A 9123-nucleotide genomic window follows, 5' to 3' on the forward strand; every position below is an offset into this window, starting at 1 on the left:
TGTTAACACCGAAATTGCCCTTTTTGTTATTGAAAGCACGTTTCTTTCCTTTGTTTTTGTTGTTATCGTTCTTACCACCCTCTTCGATCATATTAACCGAGGGTCCAGCAATTTCTTTGCCTTTTCCTTTGTTATCCTCATGCGCACGTAGAGATTCCTCTATGCGCAAGTGACTTCCAAGTTGGATCAAAGACAGTTCGTCTTTTCCATGTTTCAGATTGTGTTTGAAATCCTTCCATGAAGGAGGCAACTTGTCTATGATGCTTGAGACAGATATTGTTTCATCCATCTTCAATCCATGTAGTGTGAATTGTCCAAGGATTCGAAGGAGTTCATTGAATTGTTCCATAACAGACCTTGATTCAACCATTTTGTAATTGTTGAAGTCGGTCACCAGGAACTTTTTACTGGATGAGTCCTCTGCCATGTACTTGGCTTCGAGACAATCCCACAATTCCTTTGCAGATTCCACGTTTTGGTAAATATCAAATAAGGGATCAAACATACCATTAAGAATGCGCCCTCTGCATATGTAGTCGTCGTTCTCCCACTTTGATCGGCGTCTCAGATTTTCAACCGTGTCATCCTCCTCAAGTTCTGGAATTGGTGTAGACAGGACGTGCACCACCTTCAACGTTGTCAACATGAAATGCATCTTCTTCTGCCAACGCCTGAAGTCTTGTCCTTGAAACTTGTCCAATTTTCCGAAACTTTTAATCATCTCCTTCACGGTGCTTCCTCCTCCAGCCATGATTATCAGAAAAAGAATACTTTGTTCGTTTGTTAGAAATTTGGTATGATAATCCTGGATATCTTCAAGAATCGTGTTCGTTCACTTTCCGAACAAAGTATTTCGACCTTATTCTTGTCTGGGTTCACGAAATCTTTGCGGGGATAATTCTCGAAGAACAATCTGTTTCTGACAATAGAGAACAGATCAGAATGTAGAGGAAGTATGTTTTTCGTATTCGAAACCGAGGCCAAATGACTCCTTATATAGGAGATCAACAATAGAAACCGAAATGACACACCTGTTCGGTAAAAACAGTTATGTTGGTTGGGAAAAGACGCACCTGTTCGGTAAAACGGTTATGTCGGTTGGGAAAGGGTGCAACTATTCAAACGAAAATTTCGTTCGGGGTGCAGCCAGGGGCGCAGCCCCTTGGACCCCGGCAGGGCGCTGCCCCGCACCCCGCCAGGGGCTCCGCCCCTTGGAACCCCGTTTCTATTATTCGTATTCAATTGCACGTTTGGCTCTACGAGCGTGCACTCCGCACTACCCTAACTCGTTTCAAGCTTAACGCATAATTGCATCGGCCTACAGTAAATCACATTATTACCAAAATACATTGATGATACTAAAATCACCAACAGATTGTTCGGTGCTAGAGTGTTTGGTTAGTTTTTTTGGGTTTCTTAATATGATTTTTTTCTTCTGGAGTGGGATATGGTTTGGTGTTTTTATTTTTGGCAAATTTGAACACTGTAAGACATGACTTATGCCTATTGTTGCTGCTGTTTTTATTAATGAATTTTAGCCGTTTAAAAAAATAAAAAATCACAAGACAAGTATACATTGTTTGTATATTTATCTATTTTTGTGTTGCAACTTCTATTATTTAAAATATTAAAAAAAGTTATTTCGACATTAAAATATTACATCTACACCCTATGTCAATGTGTTAGTCTGGATTTTCGCTCAGATTGAGCTCAATGTGTGAAAAGAGGTTCAGAGAACACTAAGTAAGATTTGGAAGGTCACTTTGAAAGAATCCCTTAAATTTAAGAGGTCGAAGTTTCAAACATAAGATAGAAGTGTGGACTTAGCGTTTTCCACATGAGGAATTGTCTAAGGATTTGCACGACAACAGATGCAGTTAACATTTCAATGGAAAGGTGGGCATGCGTCATAATTGTTTTTTGGAATTACCCGAAAGTACACGTGCAGACAAATCCAACGGCGAGATGCATGCGGAGAAAACGTGTCAACTTCTAAGGAAAAAGTCGTTGAAGACAATTAATCTTGTATTAGTATAAATAGGAGTTCTAGAGTCAGGGTGTCAAAATCATTATGAAAACCCAAAGGATCCAAGTGTATAGCGAGAAACGAGTCCCTTGAGCGAAATGTATGATCCTGAACACCATGTTCTTTACATTTTAAGCCAATTTCCTTTATTTTAACTTGTCTTTTTCTGCATTTTGTCTTTACCTTTTTGCCTTACGTTTTACAAAGATTTCAACCAAGTCGAAATCTTTCATTTTCTTCAAAAATTTTACATTTTAAACTTAGTAGAAATTCAAATAGATTTCACTTCACACCAAACATTCAAACAAAGTCACAAACGTTTATGCACATATGTCTTAGGATCATCCAATCGATCCTGCAAGTAACCATTTTAGAGGACAAACGCTTGTTTACTAAATTTCATGATAAACACATTGTTCACAAATACAGTAAACAACAACATTTAAAACTTTGATTTTCAACATCTTTAATTTTCTTTCTCCAAAACAATTTTAGTTTGATTAATATGTGTTTTGACATTAAAAAATAATTTATAATAAAAAATATAATTGGTTAATCGAGAATAATAAGTTCATTTAGTTATTGAGTGTCTGACACTAAAAAGTATTTTACCTATAAATCAATTTGGTTAATAAAATAGTGAAATTAATTAATAAATTATAAGTAATATAAATGGTTTGGTTAATAAAATAGTGAAATCAGTTAATAAATTAAAAGTAAAATAAATGGCTAGTATTAATGGCAATAGAAAAATTTTATATTTGTGTTACAAAAATAATTTTTTAGAGTAATATTTTTACTTTAAAAAATTTAAAATAAAAAGACTGTTCACATCGGTGTCAAAATAAGATTGCTGTTATGTTGATGATGAATATAGTCAACTGTAACACCATCCGTATCAATCACGTATTTGGCAGATGCGGTCGGTTCCTAGACAACGTGGACAATCTACATCTAATAGTCGCGTCGTAAACTACACCACAAAGTTTCGCTTTTCTACAACTCAAAAACGACGAAGAAGCAGCCTAATTTAAGGTTCAGTTGCCCTCAATGTCACATCCCATTCACATAAAACACAGCTCTTTCTTGTGATGATCATTAACAAAAAGAAAAGTGCTATTAAAATTTGCTTCCCTTCCTAATCATCCACGATCCTTTCCTCACAACACTTAAAATGAATCCAACTCAATCACCTTATTAATATTAACAGTTATTTATTTTTAAAAAGTATTACCCTACGTGGCCAATTTCAACTCCAAGCGCAAAGTTGGTAATGGTGTGGCATTTTCTTTTTGCCTCCATTCCAACCATTCAGTTTGCTTCGTCAAAAATACAAACACAAAAACTGATATACCAAAAACAATCTGTATTATAGAAAAGAATATCAAACGCATAGCATAAGAAATCGTGACAGGCACACGAATTCAAAACTCATTAGAAAGAAAAAGAGATTGTGCACACTTCGGAAATGTGGCGTTGCGTGGTTCGTACTCTTTCCGAGAGATCCAACCCTAATATTCAACCACTTAGATCTCACCTTTCAAGATTTTTCTCTGTAAGTAGCAATCATTTCTTAGATTTTTCTCCTTTAGCATTCTTTCTTCAACCTTAGGTTGTATTTGTGATTTTACTGAAACGGCGTCGATTTGGTTGTTATTGTTATGTAGAGTGGTGGAAATTCGTCGTACAATGTGGTGGATCATAAGTACGACGCGGTTGTTGTTGGTGCTGGTGGCGCAGGATTGAGAGCTGCTATTGGACTTTCAGAACATGGCTTCAACACTGCATGCATTACCAAACTCTTTCCAACTCGTTCTCATACTGTTGCAGCTCAGGTATGCGAATGCGATCTTTCTTATCTTATACTGGTTCCTATATTTCATATGCATATGCATGTGGTAGTTGTTATTTATTGATTGTGGTTTATGATTTTCCTCATTTGTAGTTCTTTGATCAAATTACTTCTGGATGTGTGTTTGGCTGGTTGAATTGATTCAGGTTTATTACTTGGAAAACTTGTGTGACAAGTTATATATTCATGGACATGGGCATGAATTCGATTTTTTAGAAACTAATAAGACTGGCCTTAAATCTTTGTAGTAATTTTACTATTTATTCATTGAACTTGTTATCAACCAAATGATCGTTTTTAGAAAACTTGAGTATATTTTTTTAATCATCCATTTGTTTGTTATAATAGGCTCAGTAATGCAATTTATCTCATTATCATAGTCATAGGTTTGTTTAACATCATTGCTTCATCTTTGTGTGACACATTAAACATTCATTTTCGATGAAAGATACGTGAGAGTTTAAACTCAGCTTGTATGATATTATTTTATATTAATGAAGAAGAATGATCAGCTTTTATCCTTTGGGCTTATCTTTTTATCTGCTTAAATAATTGGCTCATGAAATATAAAGTATTAGTTAGCGCCTCAATGTATTATGTTTGGTTTTATGTTGGAGCGCCCAGAATTGATTGTGGATGTGTAGAAATGGTTTTAACATATTTGGTTACAGAATTGATTTTACTTAAAGCTAGGATTTGTAGCTTTTGAGTCTAAAGGTGATTTTTACACTGAAATATGCATGGGAATAAAATTGTGTGCAGGGTGGTATAAATGCTGCATTGGGAAATATGACTGAAGATGATTGGAGGTGGCACATGTATGATACAGTCAAGGGAAGTGATTGGCTAGGTACAGACTTGCTCAATCTTAGAAATTTTATTTTACTATTGTCCTGTAAAATTTTGATATAATTAAAAAGAGTAGTTTGCCATTACAAACATTGTGTGGTGGGTACAGATTCTTTTATCATTTGCTTTTTCTTTTGTGGATGCTAAAATACAAGCTCTGTGTTCTGCAGGAGACCAAGATGCTATCCAATATATGTGTAGAGAGGCACCAAAAGCAGTCATTGAACTTGAAAATTATGGTTTGCCATTTTCACGAACCGAAGATGGAAGAATATACCAGCGTGCATTTGGTGGTCAGAGCTTGAACTTTGGAAAAGGTAAATGCAGATTTTCGGATAGTGATGTTAGCTTTTAGACTCCACGAATTCTGATTTTGGCTTCCTTATGGTGCTATTCTATAGGTGGTCAGGCATATCGTTGTGCGTGTGCTGCCGATCGAACAGGGCATGCTCTACTGCACACTCTCTATGGCCAGGCTATGAGGCATAATACACAGTTTTTTGTGGAATATTTTGCGCTGGATCTATTAATGAATAGTGATGGTAAGATGCAGCACGAAATTGTTTGCTTTTGATTAGTACATTTTCCTGTCTATTAAATGAAAAAAGTTTCAACACCCATAAGGAAGGATTTATCGAGCTGCACAATGCTGGATGAAAATTATGTCTCTGAGTTTTCTATCTGTTGGAGTTGACTGTAAAGTTCACTAATTTTTCATAATGGAATGCAGGTACTTGCCAAGGAGTAATAGCCTTGAATATGGAGGATGGAACTTTACACCGTTTTCAAGCTGCTTCAACAATTTTGGCCACTGGGGTACATGATTCTCTAATGCTTTTTTAAAGTTATTTTAGGTACTTAACTTATTATGGATATATGAGTATCACTCTTCTGTATTATGTTAGGGTTATGGTAGAGCATACTTTTCTGCAACTTCTGCACATACATGCACTGGAGATGGCAATGCCATGGTTGCTCGTGCTGGACTACCACTCGAGGTTTCTTTCGTACCTTGCAAATTCAATATTAAGCTTATATCCTATGTAGTGAAACTTTGATAACTCACTTCCATTGTCGTATATTCCTTAGGATTTAGAGTTTGTGCAATTTCACCCAACAGGTATATATGGAGCTGGTTGCCTTATCACAGAAGGTTGGTATTTTTTTTTAGTTTACATATGGCTTGCCTTGGGTTGCATCCTGTCATGTACTTTGTCCAACTAAATTGCATTATACACTGTTTCTCATTTTCTTTCTTAAACTTTGTAGGCTCTCGTGGTGAAGGTGGAATTCTTAGGAACAGTGAAGGTGAGAGGTTTATGGAAAGATATGCTCCTACTGCAAAGGATCTCGCATCAAGAGATGTAGTTTCAAGATCAATGACTATGGAGATTCGGGAAGGTCGTGGTGTAGGTATGCTGGCTTTAAATTAATATATTTATGTTCTGACAAAAAATTTATATTGAGCATACTTACTGCTATATTGCTCAAGTGGAAATCAGTTTGTGAGCATATTGATTTGTATATTCTGTTTTTTTGGGTTTCAAATATTTTACCTTCCATGAAAGTTGGACATTTTGTTAGTAATTATAGTGGAAATTGTTTGCAGGGCCAGAGAAGGATCACATATATCTCCACTTGAATCACTTACCCCCAGATGTTCTTAAGGAGAGACTACCTGGTATATCTGAAACTGCTGCGATTTTTGCTGGTGTGGATGTTACAAAGGAACCCATTCCTGTTTTACCAACTGTGCATTATAACATGGGTGGTATCCCCACTAATTATCACGGAGAGGTACTTTGTTGAAACAAGCTTCTTAAACTTTGAAGTAAGAACTCCAATTGAAAAAGAAAACGAAAGCTTCAGGATAAAAATTATAACAAATGACGTAAAATGTAGCATAATAATCAAACTTCCCTGCTTATATGTAACTTTGAACAAAACATGAAAAATACAACACTTAATTCTAATATACAGTTTTCTTATTCAGGTGGTTACCATTAAAGGTGACAATCCGGATGAAATAATTCCCGGGCTAATGGCGGCTGGGGAAGCAGCCTGTGCGTCAGTCCATGGTGCCAATAGGCTAGGTGCAAATTCACTTCTGGACATTGTTGTTTTTGGCAGAGCCTGTGCAAACAGAGTTGCAGAAATCCAAAGGCCAGGCAAGATTTACTCCCACTTATCAAAATAGACTGTGCACTGAAGTCAAGTGATAAAGGTTAACATGTTTTCCGTTTTGCAGGAGAGAAACAAAAGCCTTTAGAGAAAGACGCTGGTATGAAAACAATTGCTTGGCTTGACAAATTGAGAAATTCAAATGGATCATTGCCCACTTCGAAAATTAGGTTGAACATGCAACGAATAATGCAAAATAATGCTGCTGTATTCCGCACACAAGAAACATTAGAAGAAGGTAAGCCATTTTTTCAAATAGTGCTTGATATTCTTACCCCTTCCTCTCTTTCCCTAGGTGCATATTTCATCTTCACTTCTGTATGTTCTCTCTTTGAGTTTAATCTGATGTTTGACAGGTTGTCAATTAATTGATGGAGCATGGGAGAGCTTTCATGATGTTAAGTTGAAGGATCGGAGTTTAATATGGTAAAACATTTTTTACTCTATGTTACATTGTTTTATAGTATTTAAAGGAATATGCTTGTTCATTTTGAAAGTTTCTTGGCTAATAATCCCAGGAACTCTGACCTGATTGAGACTATTGAGTTGGAAAACCTCTTGATAAATGCCAGCATTACCATGCACTCTGCTGAAGCCAGAAAAGAAAGCAGAGGTGCTCATGCCCGCGAAGACTTCACGGTCAGTATGCTGTATTTTATCATCTTGTGTAAATTTACACCATTACTATGAATCAGAATTTGTTTAATCGAATACCTTTTCTTAATTTTGCAGACTAGAGACGATGAGAAGTGGATGAAACACACTTTGGGGTAAGTCATGTTTCAATTAATTAGTTAATGCAACCGTTATGCTTTTGTTGGTAAAATATTTTGTCTGCGAGTTGCATCGGTTAGCTAAGCTTTTATGCATTAATTTGCAGATATTGGGAAAATGAGAAGGTCCGGTTAGATTACAGGCCAGTGCACATGAATACATTGGATGATGAGGTCGAATCATTCCCTCCTAAAGCTCGCGTCTATTAAACTGTTAATATACCTGTACAATATTCTGAATTGCTTTATAGAGATTGTTTTACAAAATGTGGAATGACTAGTTAAATTGAAAAAAAAAATAGAATAAAATATTGAAGATGGATGACTTTGATGATTATTGTTGTATTCATCATTAATGATGAACTGACCTATTACAGGGTATTCTTATCCTTATATTGCAGTTACAATGTATTTGAAGCTAAGAATATTGGCAATAAATGTAATCAGTTGTTAGTTTGTTGATAAATATCATGACCAATCAGTGTATTATGTGCTAAGTTTTTTTTAATAAGCAGTATGCTGTGCTAAGTTAGTTTGTTGTTGTTGATGAATACTAGTACTTCTATCCTAGCGATGCACGGGACAAAATGTGAATATATATTATATTTATATGTAAAAATATAAATGTATGAAAATAGCAAAAATATATTTTTTTTTCATATTATAAAACAAAAAAGTATATTCCACTGATACAATAAAAATATGAAACATAAATTATCTTTCTCAAAAGAGACAATTATCGTACATTTTCCTCCATTATCGTACTTTAAAATTGTAACTTATGTTCTGCATTAAGCAATAGGATAAATATTGGAAGTAGTATATCTAATAATGGGTATAACATGATGGAATTAGAACCTAAACCAATGGATTTCAATTTACTTGTCTTCAATAGTAACACAAAAAATAATATGTGGATTTCAATAATAATATTCAGTTATTTCAAAATGTAAAATAGATTTCATAAAGCTGCAAATAGAATAAACTATGTTGATTACAATTTAGCAGTTTGCAAAAGTAACCCATCTTATTATCTTATTATATTTTTAGTTACTCTAAATAAAGAATAAACGAACATATTTTACATAAAAAAAATAACACCACAAACACAAAATAAAATAAAAACATAAAAAAAAAAAACTTACATGTGAGTGATAGAATAAACTTGATTAAGAAAGTGTCTGTCTAGTAGAATTCTTTGTCCTGCTCAATTTTAACAATTGCACAAAATTGCAAAATTAGAGAAGGGAACACACTTTTAAAAATAATTTAAAATTATTGATAACTACGAAAAAATGTTAAGATATAAATACAACTTAAATTTATCATTTATAAAGAAATATTTTAAAATATATTGAAAATATCTATAGCAATATATTCGACACGATTTCTTTAAATTATAATAATTATAAATAACAATTTAATAGAGTTTACCATGCATC

The 9123-nt window shown here is 34.5% G+C and overlaps 1 protein-coding gene across 1 annotated transcript; it reads left to right on the top strand.

The window, feature by feature from the left end:
• The first annotated feature begins 3088 nt into the window (after window positions 1-3088).
• LOC131608228 (succinate dehydrogenase [ubiquinone] flavoprotein subunit 1, mitochondrial-like) lies at window positions 3089-8209 on the top strand. The gene is made up of 16 exons (XM_058880150.1): window positions 3089-3581; window positions 3694-3861; window positions 4641-4728; window positions 4898-5044; window positions 5129-5269; window positions 5458-5543; window positions 5633-5725; window positions 5817-5880; window positions 5997-6140; window positions 6337-6524; window positions 6721-6895; window positions 6976-7146; window positions 7265-7334; window positions 7427-7547; window positions 7641-7678; window positions 7789-8209. Exons 1-16 carry the CDS (start codon window positions 3495-3497, stop codon window positions 7889-7891), a joined length of 1884 nt encoding a protein of 627 aa, XP_058736133.1. The 5' UTR covers window positions 3089-3494; the 3' UTR covers window positions 7892-8209.
• The last annotated feature ends 914 nt before the right edge of the window (window positions 8210-9123 follow it).

The sequence above is a fragment of the Vicia villosa genome, linkage group LG1, assembly GCF_029867415.1.
Source record: "Vicia villosa cultivar HV-30 ecotype Madison, WI linkage group LG1, Vvil1.0, whole genome shotgun sequence".
Lineage (NCBI taxonomy): Eukaryota > Viridiplantae > Streptophyta > Magnoliopsida > Fabales > Fabaceae > Vicia > Vicia villosa.

Excerpts from the sequence above, each read along its gene's own strand:
- LOC131608228 (XM_058880150.1), top strand. The coding sequence starts at position 3,495 with ATGTGGCGTTGCGTGGTTCGTACTCTTTCCGAGAGATCCAACCCTAAT. Across the intron at positions 3,862-4,640 it reads CTCATACTGTTGCAGCTCAG|GGTGGTATAAATGCTGCATT; the intron begins GTATGCGAATGC and ends AATTGTGTGCAG. Across the intron at positions 5,270-5,457 it reads TCTATTAATGAATAGTGATG|GTACTTGCCAAGGAGTAATA; the intron begins GTAAGATGCAGC and ends AATGGAATGCAG.